The following is a 20,560-nucleotide window of genomic DNA, read 5'->3' on the forward strand; positions in this document are numbered from 1 at the left end:
GGAAAACCAGATCTAAAGGATCTTAAAGGGAGAGAAGAAACATATCGTGAGAAGTACAAACACAACTATGATAGAAGGCACAAAGTGCAAACTCTCAATCCTCTTCATATAGGAGACCCAGTTTGGATTGTGGACCTTAGAAGACATGGCAAAATTGTGAAAATCCTGGACAGCCCTCGTTCATATATTGTTGAAACTGATAAGAGGAATGTGAGAAGAAATCGATTCCACCTCAAACTTGCCCCTTATTTAAGAGAGGAAAACAGTGAACAAAATTTGTCAGCAAATACACATCAAACAGAACCATACAACCGTCCAAAGAGAAATATACAAAAACCAAGCTGGTTGAAGAACTTTCAAACTTAAAAGGGAGGATGTTGTGAGAACAGTTTATTTCATAACACCTGTTAATTTCTATTAATTATTATCATATGTTTATTTGTTATTATATGTTTGTAAAAAGGTAAATAAAGTTAGTTGAGTTTGAGTTATGATATAAAACAGTGCATTCACTTAATTCTTAGTAAAATATTACAATAACATCTACATAAAACCAGATATCAATCCAGTTTTTCAGAAACCTATAAAAGTGTCTTTTTCACTTAAACCGGCGGCCTACATACTGGGAAACGGAGCGAGTGCCGTCCTATTCTTTGTCGCGGGGGTCATAAACTGTCAAAACCGTCAAGTAGGCCCGAGTGCCGTTTGCCTCCCCAGACCTTAAGACTGATTCAGGGGGTGGTATTAGTGAAAGGGGGCGTGAGGGGCAGGATGTAACGGATACCGGTGCAGTTTCTTAACTGGGCTACCCTAAATCGATTGAAAAAATCGACTCTATCAGTAAACATTCACTCATTTTTCATAAATAGCAAGTTTGGTTTGGTTAGGTTATATAATAGTTAAATTTTATCCTTCAAACAAGTTTTTCTCATCTTTCCCCCCTTCCTGGTCGCTCTATCCACCCACATATCCACCGCATTGAGAAAAAATTCAATGAACTAGTGCAAATCTTAGGGGATAACCTCAATCCAAAACCTTCGGAAATTGCCGAACGTTATAAATTTCAGCAAATTTGTCAAGTCGGTGAGCAGTCAATTTCCGATTTTGTCATTGCTCTTCAAAGGGGGCTAAGTACTGTAACTTTTCAGAATTACATTGCCGGATTTTTGAGCGATGTTGTTAAGAGGAAGATTTTTACTGAAACCGACAGCGAAAAGTTTACCTTCAAAAGGGTTGTCGAAATAGCCTTCAAGTCCTAATTCAAACCTAATTCAAATCCAATTTTCTTCAAACCTCGACCTGTGCCATTTTCTCTTTCAAGCGACGATTCAGATAGTAATGCATCACTCATTATATGTTTAAAAGATTACGAAGAAGAAAATAACATTAACCCTCAAAGTCCCAATGATGCCAATGGTATCACAATATGAAAGGTGTATTAATGGTCTGAAGGTTGGCAGAACTGGAATATCAGCTGTGTTCACCAGAACTTTTTGTTAAGAAGAAATTCTCAGCTGTTCAGAGTTCTTGGCGTACCGGCAGTTTCCCTCATTTCCATGATTATATTTATTTTCATTTTTTTTTTATATTGTACAATAAGTCATACTTTTAAAATGCTTTTTAGCCTTTGTCCAGGTTTTTATTCATAATCCTAACCTATTCAGGGGCAAAGTAAATCATGAGTCCATATGACATCAGTGGGACTCTGTGACGTGGAGTGATGTGAGAATTCACATTTATCCATCAAATCAATTAGCGATAAAATGATATGGATTAAATTATAAAGACTGATAAACAAAATTGTTGAAAAACTTATTTTAGTCCTATGTCTGTTTATTCTTTAAAACATTAACTATACATATTATAATAAACATAAATACCGGTGTCCAACAATTTTTCTCTGCTTTTACTATTTGAATATTATCAATTATTATTTTATGTACCTAGAAGTTTTCCATTGTATTTTTGATACATAGGCCTAGTTAATAATTTTTAGATTTTTTTATTTGTAGGCCATGAACGACCAAATAAGCAGATCTGAAACAGACCGCCTACTACGAGGTGACCTATCAGACATTAAAGACCTTGCGGATGAGGAGGACGAGGAATTTGTAGAAGAAGACGAATTCAACAGAAGAATCGCAGAATTTGAAGATTTTATTCAAAGCCAAGAAGTAGATGTCGACGAGGTGGGTAATGATGCGCATAATATGTTTGACGACCTGGATCCTCCCGGTGGTCCTGACCAACCCTCTGATGAACCGGACCAACAATCTGATGAACCGGACCAACCCTCTGATGAACCGGGCCAACCCACTGATGAACCGGACCAACCCTCTGATGAACCGGGCCAACCCACTGATGAACCGGACCAACCCTCTGATGAACCGGACCAACCCTCTGATGAACCGGACCAACCCTCTGATGAACCGGACCAACCCTCTGATGAACCGGACCAACCCTATGATGAACCGGACCAACCCACTGAAGGTCGAGAGCAGCCACCTGGACAGAACCGACTGAAGACTATCCAGATGAAAATAGGCCGTTATTGAGCCGACTAACTAAAGCAGAGCAAAAGACATGGCGAAAACAGAGAGGCGCTGGAGGAACTTAGATGAAAATGAAATTTTTCCTGACCTCGAAACAGAAATAATTCCTCCCACCCCACCAGATCATGTAGGTCTGCCTCAGGAGTATTTCAGTAGGTATATTGAGGAGATCCTAGAAAATCTTGCGCTTCAAACTAATATTTATTCCGTGCAGAAAAGAGGCACATCAGTCCAATTCAAACAACACACTTCAACACATATTCTAGTTAAATAAAAAAAATTCTTAGGAATACAAATAATGTCTTCTATCGTGAAAATGCCATCATATAAAATTTACTGGAGCGACGAGACACGGTACAAGCCAATAGCAGATTCTGTGTCACGCAATCGTTTTCAATTGCTGTGTTCAAACTTCCCTGTGAATAACAATGAAAATCTGCCAAACGGTCTGGATCCAAACCATGATCCAGAGACCTGGATCATTCCGCCAGAGACAACATGAGAGCTGTTCCCCTAGATAGCAAACACTCAATCGACGATATGATAATTCCCTTCAAAGGGAGAACCAGTTTTATAATAAAGTGAATATTGTAATAATCGTCAGCTTTATTCAGCAACCAAATGAATAGTAATTTCTTTACAGGTTATGGGCCCAGAAAATCAAATGAAGAGATATATAAAATCAAGCCCAATTGACAAGGGGAAAATTTATGAAGATGGCTTCTACCAACCTTAACTTTCCGCAACTTAGCGACACTAACTTTTCTAATTGGAAGTTTAGGGTCGAATGTTTGTTAGCTAAGAAAAATGCCAAGGAAATTTCTCTTGAGAAGAAACAAAAAGATGATCTGGTTAAAATGGATTCTAAGGCCCTAATCGAACATAAGTCAAAGGAAGCAAAAGCAATGTTCATTAAACAACGTAAAATGAGCATTAGCATTGTTTAAAAGGAGAAAAGTGGTCATGTATATGGAAAAGAAGACATTTCTCTGTTATTATTTATCCATTCTTAACAAATAAGGTATCATTGAAAACTATATAAAAGTTAACGGTTTTCTTGGAATTTGGCATCAAATACGGGATGGCTGCCATTTCGAAGCGGTTGATGATTTGTTAGTATAATTTTAAACAAAGATAAGCCTTAATACGATTAACATTTCTGCAAAATCTCAACGTTGTATCTCTAACCGTTTGGGAGTTACTAATATTTTTGTAAAAAACACATAAATGCCGATAGTCGGTAAACTAAACACCACAGACCCATGTTCCTATGGTAAAATGTGATTGTCTTGACCTAAGCACTAACGCTATATACATGTGTCCAGAGAGTTACGGGACACCCTGTATATTTTCCAACGGATTTACACCAATTTTACAGTTTGATTAGGCTTAAAAACGATTACTATAAAATTTGATGACACTATCAACACTTTTATAATTTTTTTGTTTGTAGGCCTAATTTGCTTTGGTTAAAGCGTAGCAAATCTCCTAATTCAGTTCTGTATTAGTGTGTGTGTGTGTGTGTGTGTCTGTTGGTAACGCATTAACGTCCTTATTTCTCAGTGTTTCGTGGAAAAGACAAGAGAACCTTTGTTAATAAAAAATTCAACCCGAATAAAGTGTGCAGTAGTGAGGTTGAGGTAGTATTTTAACTACTTTTAACCAGTGTGAAAAGTAACTTCCAATTCGAGGCCTACCCATAGGACTACTGTTTATAGTTCTATGGGCCTACCTTAGGGCTATGCCCCATAGATCAATAAAGCAATTCCTTTTATCATTAGACATATATTATGGACTCACACGATCGGGTGACATTTAATTGCGAAGCATTCGTTTTGGCTTTGAAACTGTCAGATATTGTATTGGCGAAGGTTTATATGTATTCCTATACGGTAATAGTTTTGCCAGCATATCTGGAAAAATGCACACTAAATATGCAAACCAACTCCTGTTCTGAATATATGGTTTCAACTTACTATAAGATTCCCGTACGTAGAACGGGCACACAACTATTTAAACAAATAGATAGTTTGTAGTAGGGTGAATGTACCAGTTACTGACTCAGGGTGACTGAGGGTAAGTCGCTCGCCGAAGATTAGCTATGGTGGCCTTGCCCTTATATTCCATAACGCCTCGCCAAATACGTAAATGATAACTGGTACCAAGGTCCCTTATTTAACATTTTATCTAATACGCCTCAATGGATTTGGTTGGTAACAAATCCATAACTCATCTATTGAACCAAAATAACAAATACAAATTGCATTGTTCCTGTCAACTAATATTTTTGAACTAAAATTCAAAATGAATAATAAACAATGGTGCTTCAATAAAACAGTACCGAATAAACTATTTTCAAAAAGTTTACTACCGTATATAAATAAGATAACTAACTTCGACTACAACTTAAGGTAAGTCAGCAAACAAAATAATACTAGCCTAGGCTCAACAAGTGTAGCCTAGTATATTTGGCAACTTGAATTTAGCAACATTTTGAAATATCTAGTATTTCCGTCTTAAACTTAATAATGAGTAATATGGACGGCTTAGGAAATTGCCAAATAGTTTCTAATAGTAGTTACCTAGCCTTTATATTTTCTGTTCCCTTAGTGTACTGTTTTGTTTCACAATAAAAACCAAAAACGGATTTGAAATAATAATGTAGTAACTAGTGTTGCATATACAAAATTTGGTTGTGAATTATCTTGTGCTTTGCCTTGAAACAAAAATTAGTCATATATGAGCGGTATCTGGGAGATCACGTGGGTTTGGATGAATAGCAGGCAAACAATTTTGATTTATTTCAAATCATGAGATATCAACCTAGTGGACGACTGAGTGATGGACCCTACCCATTCCGGGTGCGGAACGTAGGTTAGGTTAGGACAGATGATCGGATCTTGGAGAAATTAGGCTCCTATGTAATTGTAATATGTAAATTTAGTAATTTGACGATTGAGATGTACATTGTATAATTTGTACCCAATTCATGAATAAAACATGTCCATGTCTATGTCTATGTCTATGTCTAATTAGTACTTATTCACATTCCTCATCATTATGTGAACGACAACTGTTGATGCACACTTTCTAATATTTGAGTTTTTAAGAAAATTAAATTTAGTAATTGTCCTTTGTTGAATTGAAATTAAAATATTTACTTTATTAAGTATATCTATATTTGTAGATCTATATCAAGTCCTTTGTGTATCGTTTAGTATTTTGATTTCTCAGTAGTAATTTGTCTCTTTGTTAAATTGAATTGTCATTGTTTTATTGTTAACTAGCTGTAACCCGCGGGCTTTGCCCCGTTTAACTTCTTAATTTTCAAGATTATCTCGTTCGCATGGCTCAATCACGGTCCTGGTTGAAGTTTGTTCGCTACGCTCACTCACCTTTAGGTTGGAGCTCGTTCGCTACGCTCACTCACCTTTAGGTTGGAGCTCGTTCGCTGCGCTCACTTGCCTTCAGGTTAGCTCGTTCGCTACGCTAACTCGCCTTTAGGTTGAAGTTCGTTCGCTACGCTCACTCACCTTTTGGTTGCAAATTAGCTGTTGTCATAAATGTAAAAGAAATAATAGTGCTGCACCCTGTTGGTAATCCTTGTAACTTTAATGCTATTGAACATCATGGAACAGAACCAACTTGTTTAATTGAAACAGCTGTTAAGATTCAATAATTCCATTTCTCATAAGGTTAACATGGGAAACTCCAGAGCCACTGGGGCGGAGCCCGAAAGGATTTTTGAAATAAGAATATGCCTATATGTTAATCGGGAATGTGAGCTATCATCATGCCAAATTTCAGCCCAATCCGACCAGTATTTTTCGAGTTTACTTTTCCCATACACACATACAGCAACCACCTCTTTTTTATAATAGTATAGATTTCTATGTTTTGTTCCACTCAGATATAACGTATATTTTGAGAGTTATCGTTGGTTAAGGATTTGCTTCCGGCCTATTGTTGCCTATTGTCATTTAATTGCGATCTATATTTTTGAAGAATTCGTTTGTTATCTCTCTTTGTATCACCATATATTTGCCTTTCTCTAGTAAACTGTAATTTTGTAAAATTGAATTTGTCTTGTATTATTGATTACATTGACTGGTTAGGTTAAGTAATTCTCATGATCAAGTGGTCAACAACCATTCAACCTAGGTAGGCCTAACTTAATTTTAGATTTCTCCTCACAAAGTTCTCTACATATGTTTATCTCAAGGGTTCATTTTATTTATTTAATTGTAAGGTGTGTTCATTTTGGTCTTACCGTATAAACTGTTCTTTTGTCTCAAACTTTGCGTAATCGGCTCACCTTGCGGTCAAATAAAAACCAGGCATCCATCCAACCCGCCAGGAATTTCCTTTCCTCGTTAACGGAACTTCCTCAAATCTAAGGCAAACGAGGTGGCACCCTGTGGCATCAAGGTGAACTGATTTAAGGATTAAATATACAACTAGGCAACTCCCACGACCCAGCCCCATTGTGACTTGGCAAATTCATGTAATTCCCTCGGGAGGCTGCAAAGTGGCGCCCAACGTGGGGCCCAGTTTAAAAGGGATGGACATGTATTTGAATTCTTATCAGAAACTCTGGATAATTTAAAAACTTAGGATTTGGAAATGGAAACTTTAACCTTGAAACCGTTAATAGTGACAATGGTTTTAACTTTGGACTGGTGTGAGATAGAACAAGGAATTTCACACACAGAATTTTGAATAGCAGAAGTAGTTTTCTTTGATTGTGACTGGCAAACTTTCTGAAAATGGCCTGTCTTTCCACAACTATTACAAGTTTGGTCCTTTGCTGGACAGTTTATGCGAGGATGTCTAAATCCACCACAAAAGTAGTTTTTGGAACGCACAGCTCCTACAGCAGGGTCGTGACTAATACTAGTTGTTTTATCAGTAGCAGAGTCCTTAGTCAATAAGTCATTTGAAACAGCATTTATTGTTGCACAAGGAGTATCATACTGCAAGGAATGCAGTTGAGCCATCTCCAAAGCACGAGCTTGAGCATGAGCATCCACCAAAGTCAAATTTTCATTTTCGAGTAGGCGTTGCCGTATTACGGGACTTAGAAGACCTCTAATAAATGAGTCACGAATACAGTCATCACGATTGCTTTCCGCTGTAACTGCTTTGAATTGGCAGTCGCGACTAAGTAGTCTTAATGATTCTAAATACCGGTCAACAGTTTCATTTGTTTCTTGACGGCGAGTAAAGAGGTTATGTCTGGCAAGAACCTCGTTTACAGGTTTAACAAATACATTTTTGAGGACAGTTAAAGCTTCATTGTAAGAATGGCATTGACTTACGTATTCATATATGGTAGGTAATATGTAATTGATAAGAAGACGAAATTTCTCTTCCTCATTAGCATTTGTACTTCTAATAAAATTTTGGAATCTGTGTTGCCAGTGATTCCAAACTGTAGATGAATTGTTTGATTCTGGATTCAACTCTAGTATATTTGGACATAGAAGACGATCCATTCTTCTTGATCGAAGTAAATTAAATTGTAATAGAAATGAAATTGATTACCTGATCAGAACAAGGCTTTAATTTACTTAGGAATGATACTTAAACATGTTAGAGGATTGTGCACAAACAGTCAATTAACAAAAACATAAATAACATATGATTTAACAAATTATACATAAACTAAAGAAGGAAAGACAGAGTATCAAATATCACAACAGGGCTTTCACGGGATCATTATCCAAACGGCCGCAAAAGGCATATTTAGAGGATAAGAGTTTTAATTTATACCCAATATGTCTACAAAAATAAATATTTAGGGATCGATTTGCTATATACAAAAATCCAACAAATTATTTTTATAATAAATCTTAATACACATTACATAATCAATTTTCAAGCCGATAGTTCTGTTAGTGACAGCGTTTCTGAAATCGTTGTTTAAACCACAAATTGACATTGTAAACGTGTAAATAATTCCAATACCATCCTAGAAAACGTATTTGTTGTATTTGTTTATAATGATTTATTATGCACATAAATAACAATAATCAGTAATATTTAATATTAGTAATATAGTTTTATTATAGGTTACTGTTCCGTAGAGAGCCTATGATATTCATATCAGCATCGATAGAATGTGTTATTCAATAAAAAATATTGAAGGTCAAATGTTGTGAACAGAGTATAGCGCACAGCAAACTTGCGCAAGTTGTATTACGTCAGATAAGTATGGCAATCGCGTGCAATTATGACAATTTATCATTAAATTTTACACCAAATCTAGCCTAGTTGCGAATGGTTCACTCCGTTTGAGCCATGGAAGAAGCACTGTGGTTTTTCGTGGTTATCGGATCATCTCTGGTAAGATCTTATCTGAACATACTCATATATAACAGCTCTTTTCATAATTCTAACAATAAGTTTGTTGTAAAAAAAAAGATTATTGTAAGTTTTTATTGTTTATATGACAGCTGAAACTCATTTTCACCAAGTAAAATCTTACATAAATTTTACTATTTGGGTTATTATTTCTTGTAAAATTTCAGTGTTCTTGTAAAAGTACCAATAATCTAGGAAACTTTCATGTTTTTAATTCATACTGATTCTATGCTGATTGGATCTAGGAAAATATAAAATAAAATTTAATACCTATATTTTTTGCTGTTGCAAAGTATTTTAATGTTTTTTTTTTTTTAGTTTTTAACTGTTCTTTTTTTGATACAATTTTATTAGGTACATAAAATTTGATAAGAGACAAACTGTATTTGGGTAAAAATGTAAAGAATATTTAACTAAATTGAAACCTATTCTAGTTTCTAAAGAAAGCAATATTTTTTCACTGTTAACTATGGATTTAATTAATTCAGCTTATCCTGGATAATCGAGGTTTTAAAGTATTCCTACGCTTCTAAGTTCTAACAAAAAGTAATGTATGAGTTTTGTGTAGTATTGCATATAATTTTTTTACATTGGTATATTTTTCTGTAATATATTTTACTTTCTATTACTAATCCCTGTGAGTAGTCTAAATTTGTTAAGAGGAAATGAAACAATTTACAAGATTAATTAAATTCTTTCAATCGTTGCTCTGGGATAATATTTCTGTCAAAGAGGTGAATAAAAACTTTGGGTACATTTAGTGTTTGATTCGGTATTAGCATAAAACACACAACATGGTTTTATGAGAACTTTTCCAAATTTCATGATCTACTTTTTTACTTTTACTATTTATTTTGTAAAAAAAACTGTTAAAATGTACATATTTTAGTTAATGATTTTTGTAAATTTTATGATTGTACCTATGATGATTTGATGATTTGATCATGATGAACGTGATTTTTGGTATTACAAGTTGAATATGCATATATATTCCATGCATATATATTAATAAGGTATGTAACCTATTTATATATATATTCCATTTCATAAATATAAATGCAAGAATTTCTCATGAGTATGTTGAAGCAATATAAATATAGTACACTTTATGAGTGAAGATCACTGTATCGTTATGCATCGATATTAAACTTTTTCTACTCAATTTAAAAACTTGTAATAAATTAATTGTATAATCTTGTGTAAGGCCACTTTCTTTGGTTAGATTAATTCTACAACTTAACAATGAATATTCACGTTGGATAACTGTTTTTTTTTTTATTAATTTAGTTAAAATACCATTACAGCTGTCTTATAATGATTATTAATTTATTTTTTTTTAAACAAGTATTGGCAATCTGCACTTATTACTAGAACTCAAGTAAATCTGATTATAACAAACATGAGTTAGTTGCACTTAAAGAGTGAGATTGAGACAGAATATTTATAAAAAGCCACGTCACCAGCGACTAATACGGTCGCTAGCCATGTCGCCTGTGATTGACACGGTCGGTTGCCCCGTCACCAGCGACTAAACGGTCACCAGCCACGTCACCAGCGACTAAACGGTCACCAGCCACGTCACCAGCGACTAATACGGTAACTAGCCACGTCACCAGCGACTAATACGGTCACCAGCCACGTCACCAGCCACGTCACCAGCGACTAATACGGTAACTAGCCACGTCACCAGCGACTAATACGGTCACCAGCCACGTCACCAGCGACTAATACGGTAACTAGCCACGTCACCAGCGACTAATGCGGTCACCAGCCACGTCACCAGCGACTAATAAGGTCACCAGCCACGTCACCAGCGACTAATAAGGTCACTAGCCACGTCACCAGCGACTAATACGGTCACTAGCCACGTCACCAGCGACTAATACGGTCACTAGCCACGTCACCAGCGACTAATACGGTCGCTAGCCATGTCGCCTGTGATTGACACGGTTGGTTGCCACGTCGCCAGTGACTAATACGGTCACTAGCCACGTCACCAGCGACTAATACGGTCACTAGCCACGTCACCAGCGACTAATACGGTCACTAGCCACGTCACCAGCGACTAATACGGTCGCTAGCCATGTCGCCTGTGATTGACACGGTTGGTTGCCACGTCACCAGCGACTAATACGGTCACTAGCCACGTCACCAGCGACTAATACGGTCACTAGCCACGTCACCAGCGACTAATACGGTCGCTAGCCATGTCGCCTGTGATTGACACGGTTGGTTGCCACGTCACCAGCGACTAATACGGTCGCTAGCCACGTCACCAGCGACTAATACGGTCGCTAGCCATGTCGCCTGTGATTGACACGGTTGGTTGCCACGTCACCAGTGACTAAACGGTCACCAGCCACGTCACCAGCGACTAATAAGGTCACTAGCCACGTCACCAGCGACTAATACGGTCGCTAGCCATGTCGCCTGTGATTGACACGGTTGGTTGCCACGTCACCAGTGACTAAACGGTCACCAGCCACGTCACCAGCGACTAATAAGGTCACTAGCCACGTCACCAGCGACTAATACGGTCACCAGCGACTAATACGGTCACCAGCCACGTCACCAGCGACTAATAAGGTCACTAGCCACGTCGCCAGCGACTAATACGGTCACTAGCCACGTCACCAGTGGTTGACACGGTCGCTAGTAACGTAGCCAGCGACCGTTCTAATACGTCTGTTCGGCGGAGTTTAGTTTTCTAGTTGTAAAGACGCCATCAATCAGGGAGTACATGTTGTCAGTTGCTCTGATGCTGAAGAATATAAGAAGAATGAAGAGATCAGTGCACGTTCATCCTATTCTGTATATTTTTCGAAGGAAAGATGTTTTTTGTACTATACTTTATTCGACCAACTGTGTAATTATGTGCATTTATTATGCACCTAAATGTAAAACACGTCATTTTTCGAATTGACGATATAGTAGGGCAAGAGACGCCTTTGAGAGAACCCATATTACCAGCAGAAAAAGCTGGTTGTTATTTTGCTGTAAGATTTTGGGGTTACAAGGTATTAAAAAATACAGGGTGATTGATATAAGTGTGCCAGCTGTTTTATTCAAAAGTTATGAGAGATATCAAAAAAAATTTAAATTGTAAACTGCCTTGGATTTTTATTTAAAAGACTTTGGTAAAGTTGAAAAAGTAATTTAGTCATTATGTCACAGCAGCCTCTCTTGTAGTCTTCTTAGCGGTTGGGAGCAGGAAGAACGAATATTAAAACAAGCAAATAGGGATCAGCTAACACTTTATTACTTAAAAAAAATTAATCTTTAACAATTTCATCGATTAAAAATAACACATTACAATTTACAAAGCAAACCGCGACTGACAGAATAAACGAATTACAATAATGAATTCAAAAACGTACACGGGCTTAAAAGAAAAGAGTAAGGATAAAAGAAAGGGCGTGAGACCGCGCGCGGCGGACTATACCGTCGTCCGCTGCATTCCGGCGCGATCTAATTGCTTTAGCATCGGGTCGTCCGAGCGAGAGCCTCAGCGTGGTCTAATGACCATTGTCAGCCAATCAGCGCACGCTGAGCGCTCAGCCCATAATTCAACGCGTGGACAGTTGCTTGACAGGTGCTGCAGCCAAACGATTACAACGGTCATTAATAAAACTAATTGAAGCGAGGAACTGAGTCTAGAAGTGTAACATTGCTTATCGCGACACACGTACATGCAAAGTTAGCACATGAAATAATGAAATAATGAAATAATGAATTTATTTCCTCCAATAAAAACACACAATGGATACAAAACTGGCTTGGAAATTAACTGGCCACTTTATCCAGTACATGTGGCCAGTGTACAAAGAAACTTATCAGTAACTTATCAGTGAGTCCAGTCTTCCACTTAACTGATTACAAGGTCGCCGCTGCCTGTGACGATTTCATTTTCTTAAATATTAAAAACTTAACTTTAACTTGTTATGTAACAAAAATAAAAGTATCTTTTTAACAAAAATAGAATATCGCTAATAATATTACTTAAAATAACATACTTCTATACAATACACAATGAGAAAATTCAAATAGCCTATTGCAAAATACTCCTGAGACGCCAAGTATCCTCAATATTAAATAACCAATCTTTTACTTTATTTGAAAATAGGTTAATAGAATTGCATGTTTTTATTTCAATTGGTAATTGATTGTAGATGAAAGGACCTAGAAATAAAAACGAATGTTTAAAAATCTCTTTGTTGACCTTTGGTGTTTTAACAATCATTTTATCTATTCTTCTCGTGTTGTAGTAAAGGTCTTCAGTTCCATTATTCCCACTTTGCATGAAAAAAGATTTTAAAACCTTAAAATTATAAAGATTTTGAATTGGCATTATTTTCATCTGTTGATAAAGAGGAAAAGAACTTTCTCTTCGCCGTTTTCCTAGAATTATGCGCAAAAAATGATTCTGAGTGGTTCTTAATCTATTTATAAAAGTTTTAAATGTTCCACCCCAACAAATTAGCCCATATTGTAATCTTGAATTTATTAATGCATGATATAATTTTTTTAATAAAGATTCTTCACAAATGTTTTTTAATAAGTAAAACTTCCTTATTGATTGTTTAATTTTTGAATGCAGACCATGAATATGTTTTTCCCATGTAATTTTACAATCAAAAGTTAGTCCTAGATATTTAAAAGAATTAACTTTTTCAATTTGTTCGCAATTACAAGGAGGGCCCTGACAGGTGTCTTGGTGATAGATAATTGGAGAAATAAAATCAAAACCTCGAAAATCGAAATTAATATATTTGGTTTTACTAACGTTTACTTGCATTTTATTTTTCACACACCAATTTTGTAAAACATTCAAATCATTGTCTATCATTGTCTTTAGGATATCACTGTTTTTGTGGGAATAAAAGAAGCCAATATCATCTGCAAAAGCTTGAATATATCCATTAAACTGTTTAATTAGTAGGTCGTTAATTTCTCATAGTCGTTGTCCCAAACAAAGATTCTCTTGTCTTCGGTCAATTTAGTTAGTGGTTTGGCAATATTAGCAAATCCTTTTACAAATCTTCTGTAGTAAGCGCACAGCCCAAGGAAGCTCCTAACTTGGTGTTTATCCTGAGGTATTGGCCAATCAGTGATAGCTCTGATCTTCTCCGGATCCACAGATACTCCTTTGTCTGATACAACATGGCCGAGGTAATTAACCTGTTTGCGGAACAAGTTGCACTTCTTGGGGTTCAACTTGAGATTAGCCATCCGCAGTTGCATAAAGACATTCTCCAGGTTCTTCAGGTGGTCTTCGAAGGATTTGCCTAGGACGATAATGTCATCCAAGTATACCAGGCATGTTTCCCATGACAATCCCCTGAGGACGTTCTCCATGAGCCTTTCAAAAGTAGCAGGGGCATTGCAAAGTCCAAAAGGAAGCACAGTGAATTGCCAAAGTCCTGTCCCAATAGAGAACGCTGTCTTCTCCTTGTCCTCAGGAGCGAGCCCGACCTGCCAGTAGCCACTTCTGAGGTCTAAGGTTGAGAATATCTGACATCCTCCCAGAGTGTCGAGTGTGTCATCAATCCTGGGTAGAGGGTAGCTGTCTTTCTTGGTGACATTGTTGAGAAGGCGGTAGTCTACGCAAAATCTTGTTGAGCCGTCTTTCTTTTTCACTAGTACCACAGGTGACACCCAAGGGCTGCTAGAAGGCTCGATGACACCATCCGCTTCCATCTCCTTTATGATTCTCTCGGCTTCGTCACGTTTTGCCAGTGGGAGTCGTCTAGGGGCCTGACGTATGGGTTTTGCATCTCCGGTGTCTATCTTGTGTTGTACTATATTCGTCCTTCCTCTAGGGCCACTTCCGTACTCAAAGACATCTTGCCATCTAGTAATAAAGTCCTTTATTTTTGCACTTTGTTGATGCGTCAGCTCCTGACAGGTGCTCTCCACGAAATCTTCTAGCTCCTTCGGTAATCCATTTGGAGATGGCGGGCATGATCTTAGTTGACGTACCACCGAATTAACAGCCACGCACGTTCCGATCGTTACTCCTCTTTTTATCGTAACAGGAAAACCATTCAAGTTCATCAGTTGCACCGGATTTTCATGTCCTAAGTTAAATAAGGATCTGGCGACAAAGACACCACGTCCAAGCTGGGATTCACTGTCACTTCCTGGCTCCAGAAGAACACTTTGCCCACTAGTCCAATCTCCTTCGACAATAGTTCGGGCGATGACTTGGCTGCGTGCTGGTAGCGTTGTGTCTTCCAGAAGGAGGACGCGTGCAGAGATATCTTTTCCGTGTCGTAGTATGACATCTTCATCTCCGAGAGTCACTAGTCCTCTTGACATGTCCAACTTCAGTCCGTACTTCACCATTATATCGGTTCCCAAAATCACGTCCTCGTCTATGTCGGCAACAAGTGCGCAGTGTTGAAACACGCAGCCACCGATGTGGAAGGTAGCAACCGTCTGCCCATAGACCTGAGCCAGCTGACCTGTAGCTGTACGTAGAGACCATGATGTTGGTGAAATATCTTCCGTCGACACAGTGTTTGGATTCAGGATGGTCATAGTCGCCCCGGTGTCCAGAAGACAGCTTTGGAGACGCCCGTTCACCTTTCCGTCGACGTAGAAACTGCTCGACTGACTTCCCAGTGAAGCAACTTTACCACTTTTCCTCGGGGCTTTCCAATCGCGGGCTGACGGTTGCCCCTTTCCATCAACCCTCCTTAGTTTTCCTGCGTCGGTTCTGATGTGGTCGAAGGACATTTACTCCGGGGATGTCCCATCTGTCCGCAGCTCCAACAGCGTATCTGCCGGCGACGAGTTTTTAGTGCCTCCAGCACTCTCTTTACTAGCTCCTCGATGTCCAGTGGAGTTGTAGGTTCTGCGTCTGCCACGCGGACTCGAGCCTGGTCCCTCACCGACTGTCGCACAGCCTCGAACTCCAGTGCCTGTGTCAGTGCGTCACTCAGGGTCTTTGGTCTGGCGAGCTTCACTGCCTGTTGAGTCTCAGGTTCACGTAGACCGTCTAGGAATTTATCCACCGCCAAACTCTCGTAGACATCATCCGTGACCGATGGATAGGCGTTTCTCACCAGGCGAGCAATGTCGGCTTCAAACTCCTGGAGCGACTCGCTGGGCTTCTGGATACGGTTCCGCAGCTGTGATCGGTAGAGCTGGTCCATATGTCGATGTCCAAAGCGCATGTCCAATCTTCTTACTAATTCTGCGAAATTCTTTCGCTCCGCCATTGGCATAGCATGCAGAACAGCTAATGCATCGCCCCGTAGTGCAAGACACAGCGTCGAAGCCTTTGTTTCCTCGGTCCACCCATGGACCATAGCCGCTGTCTCGAAGAGAAGCATGTAGTCCTCCCAGGGAGTTTTACCATCGAAATGAGGAACGATGTTCTGAGGTACAGCGGCAGCAATGGTGGGCGCTGGCTTGGAGATCGTTTCTGGGGTGTTATCCTGCCGAAGTTCGTCAGTGCCAGCCAATGACGAAGGTGTGAAGCTCCCCGATGCAGCCATCTCCTGCCTAAGCTTATCAACTAACCTATCTTCTAGACTCTTTTCTATACAGTTAACTTTCTCATCGATTTCATTTATCCTACTTTCTAAACTATCAACTTTGCTAGAATATTCACCTAATTTGTTGAGCATTTTTGATTCTACATTTGACATTTTTGTCTCAATGCTAGTTTCTAAGTTTTTGTTATTTTCTGACATCTTTGACTCAATGCTAGCTTCTAAGTTTTTGTTATTTTCTGACATTTTTGATTCTAGTGTTTTAGTATTTTCAGACATTTTTGACTCTAAGTTTTTAAGCATTTTATTGAAATCAGATGTTTCAAATAAAACGTTATCTAGGTCTTCACCTGCATCAATTAAAGCTTGTTTAAGGCGTGCCTGAAGGGCTGATTTAGTTCCACTAGTATCTAGATCTCGTTCTTCTAATTCTCTCCTAAGATCAGCTACTTTTAATTCATCAAGTTTTACACCTTTGAAAGCCATTTTTATGCAAACAATTACAATAATTTTACAATAAATGATTTTATCCTTTGTAAACAAATTTACGACACAAATTACTAATATGTAACAAAGACCTTGAATCTTACTAATATCTAACAAAATCCTTAATTCTTTTTTACAAATAAATTCGCCAAAATAATGCCGCTTTCTGACACCAATTGTTGCGGGCTTAGCAGGTTCTTTACAAATAAAACTTGGCGATTTTATAATAACTATTTATTTACACTAATTATTCTATATTTACAGATATTAGAATTACCTAACACCTAACTAACCCTATCTAAACCTAGCTAAAGCCTATTCTAATTTACAATGTTTCTACTTACAGCTAGCCTCTACAGGATTTATCACTTCTGTTACAACACTGTCACTACACTGTCACTAGAGTCACTACACTGTTACTCTCACTGTCACTACACTGTCACTGCCACTAGCACTAGCACTGGTCACTAACACCGACGGACACTTGCCGCGACGATTCTCGGAAGGCTCTACTCAACTCAACTGCCGTGTGCTGGAAGACGGTCCCTTATATAAGTTTGCCGTAGAACATTCTAGAGTAGAGAGTTCGAGTATCCGTTGTTTACAAACCAGGGTAGAACTGAGAAGGTTCTAGGGCCCCTATTGAGGTAGTCCGTTGACATGGGTCTATTGTCTATCAGTCGTGCGTTCGAAGAAACCCGTTTAACAAACAACCCTTTTGAGACGGCGCCTGGCTATTGTTGCGCGGGGCTCCTGACTTGTAACACTTGCTTATTTTAACGTCTACTAAAAGGGTATCAGCAGTTCTCATACTGCTAACTTTTGTCTCGGTAACACAAATAGAATCCAATGCGTAACAAATTACACCACCTGATCTGTACGAATCATTACATTGAGAAAATATATTATAGTTTGGACTATTGTACAGATTTGTCTCATCAGAGTTTATCCAAACCTCACTTAGCACAATAAAAGAAATACATTTATGCAATTGTGACAGTTCAACTAAAAAGTTATTGAAATTTTTTCTTAAACTTCTAATATTACAATAGATTAAGGTGAAAATTTCTTTGTTATCATCATTGGTAACCTCAAAAAAATTACTACTTAGGGAAGAAAAGTAATTAAAACTATTAAGCTCCATAAAACATGTTTTTCAAAAACAACTCATGACTTTAGGTAAAAATAATACAAACATATTACAATATGTGAGAGAAAATAAAGAAAAACAAAACTTGTTTTAAACAAGCCTTTTTTACTTGAGTTTTTCAATGTCTGCTTCATTTTCAATCTTGATACACTTTTCACCATTAGCTTTTCTAACAAAGAATTTCCCCTCACGACACCAGACAAAAGCATAGCCGATGTCGCGACATTTCTTTTTTAGTTTGGATAGAAATAACTTATTTATTGGAGAGAGGTGTTCATTTACAAAGAGACTGGTTTTAGGAAAGGCCGAGTTTACCTTATCCGCTGTGGCTGATGCCCTGTTCTCCCTAAACTTCTGTAGCCAAATGTCTCTGACGGTCCTGGCGTTGAACTGCACCACAAGAGAAGGGGCCCGGTCGCTGCGGAAGCTGGGTACACGATGTGCCGCGTTGATCTGCGACTCCTCTACAGACACGCCGATCACAGCTCCAACGTCTTTCACCAGCTTGATAACATCTTCTTTCGGAGACGCTGGGATGCCACTGATTTCAATGTTGCTTCGTCTTGTGTATTGTTCGAGCGACCTCACCCTGCTTTGTAGATCAGTCACAGATGAATTTAAGAGATGAATTTCTCACACGCAGATGCTCGTTCTCTTTTTTGAGATTCTTTATTTCCTGTTTAAGCTCTTCTATAAGATTGTTAGACGAGTCTACCTTATCTGATAAAAAATTAAGTGACTTACTTATTTCTTCCATCTCGGTCTTAAAAACTTTCAGTTCCTTAAACACATCTGCTTTAAGTCCCTCCAAAACCTTTTCCAATTAGAAAAGTTAGTGTCGCTAAGTTGCGGAAAGTTAAGGTTGGTAGAAGCCATCTTCATAAATTTTCCCCTTGTCAATTGGGCTTGATTTTATATATCTCTTCATTTGATTTTCTGGGCCCATAACCTGTAAAGAAATTACTATTCATTTGGTTGCTGAATAAAGCTGACGATTATTACAATATTCACTTTATTATAAAACTGGTTCTCCCTTTGAAGGGAATTATCATATCGTCGATTGAGTGTTTGCTATCTAGGGGAACAGCTCTCATGTTGTCTCTGGCGGAATGATCCAGGTCTCTGGATCATGGTTTGGATCCAGACCGTTTGGCGGATTTTCATTGTTATTCACAGGGAAGTTTGAACACAGCAATTGAAAACGATTGCGTGACACAGAATCTGCTATTGGCTTGTACCGTGTCTCGTCGCTCCAGTAAATTTTATATGATGGCATTTTCACGATAGAAGACATTATTTGTATTCCTAAGAATTTTTTTTATTTAACTAGAATATGTGTTGAAGTGTGTTGTTTGAATTGGACTGATGTGCCTCTTTTCTGCACGGAATAAATATTAGTTTGAAGCGCAAGATTTTCTAGGATCTCCTCAATATACCTACTGAAATACTCCTGAGGCAGACCTACATGATCTGGTGGGGTGGGAGGAATTATTTCTGTTTCGAGGTCAGGAAAAATTTCATTTTCATCTAAGTTCCTCCAGCGCCTCTCTGTTTTCGCCATGTCTTTTGCTCTGCTTTAGTTAGTCGGCTCAATAACGGCCTATTTTCATCTGGATAGTCTTCAGTCGGTTCTGTCCAGGTGGCTGCTCTCGACCTTCAGTGGGTTGGTCCGGTTCATCATAGGGTTGGTCCGGTTCATCAGAGGGTTGGTCCGGTTCATCAGAGGGTTGGTCCGGTTCATCAGAGGGTTGGTCCGGTTCATCAGAGGGTTGGTCCGGTTCATCAGAGGGTTGGTCCGGTTCATCAGTGGGTTGGCCCGGTTCATCAGAGGGTTGGTCCGGTTCATCAGTGGGTTGGCCCGGTTCATCAGAGGGTTGGTCCGGTTCATCAGATTGTTGGTCCGGTTCATCAGAGGGTTGGTCAGGACCACCGGGAGGATCCAGGTCGTCAAACATATTATGCGCATCATTACCCACCTCGTCGACATCTACTTCTTGGCTTTGAATAAAATCTTCAAATTCTGCGATTCTTCTGTTGAATTCGTCTTCTTCTACAAATTCCTCGTCCTCCTCATCCGCAAGGTCTTTAATGTCTGATAGGTCACCTCGTAGTAGGCGGTCTGTTTCAGATCTGCTTATTTGGTCGTTCATGGCCTACAAATAAAAAAATCTAAAAATTATTAACTAGGCCTATGTATCAAAAATACAATGGAAAACTTCTAGGTACATAAAATAATAATTGATAATATTCAAATAGTAAAAGCAGAGAAAAATTGTTGGACACCGGTATTTATGTTTATTATAATATGTATAGTTAATGTTTTAAAGAATAAACAGACATAGGACTAAAATAAGTTTTTCAACAATTTTGTTTATCAGTCTTTATAATTTAATCCATATCATTTTATCGCTAATTGATTTGATGGATAAATGTGAATTCTCACATCACTCCACGTCACAGAGTCCCACTGATGTCATATGGACTCATGATTTACTTTGCCCCTGAATAGG

The 20,560-nt window shown here is 38.3% G+C and overlaps 2 protein-coding genes across 2 annotated transcripts; both read right to left on the minus strand.

The window, feature by feature from the left end:
* Nucleotides 1-18,155: 18,155 nt before the first annotated feature.
* Nucleotides 18,156-19,611, minus strand: LOC129005608 (uncharacterized). The gene is made up of 2 exons (XM_054434558.1): nt 19,487-19,611; nt 18,156-18,639 (listed from the first exon to the last, which is right to left on the minus strand). Exons 1-2 carry the CDS (start codon nt 19,609-19,611, stop codon nt 18,156-18,158), a joined length of 609 nt encoding a protein of 202 aa, XP_054290533.1.
* Nucleotides 19,612-19,639: 28 nt separating this feature from the next.
* LOC129005609 (putative surface protein bspA-like) lies at nt 19,640-20,200 on the minus strand. The gene has a single exon (XM_054434559.1). It carries the CDS (start codon nt 20,198-20,200, stop codon nt 19,640-19,642), a length of 561 nt encoding a protein of 186 aa, XP_054290534.1.
* Between the last annotated feature and the right edge of the window lie 360 nt (nt 20,201-20,560).

This window comes from Macrosteles quadrilineatus, unplaced genomic scaffold (genome assembly GCF_028750875.1).
Source record: "Macrosteles quadrilineatus isolate MER2022 unplaced genomic scaffold, UCM_ALF_1.0 Scaffold_27__1_contigs__length_1626561, whole genome shotgun sequence".
NCBI lineage: Eukaryota > Metazoa > Arthropoda > Insecta > Hemiptera > Cicadellidae > Macrosteles > Macrosteles quadrilineatus.

Excerpts from the sequence above, each read along its gene's own strand:
- LOC129005608 (XM_054434558.1), bottom strand. The coding sequence starts at position 19,611 with ATGGCGAAAACAGAGAGGCGCTGGAGGAACTTAGATGAAAATGAAATT. Across the intron at positions 18,640-19,486 it reads CCTCAGGAGTATTTCAGTAG|GGTGAGGTCGCTCGAACAAT; the intron begins GTATATTGAGGA and ends TCTACAAAGCAG.
- LOC129005609 (XM_054434559.1), bottom strand. The coding sequence starts at position 20,200 with ATGAACGACCAAATAAGCAGATCTGAAACAGACCGCCTACTACGAGGT.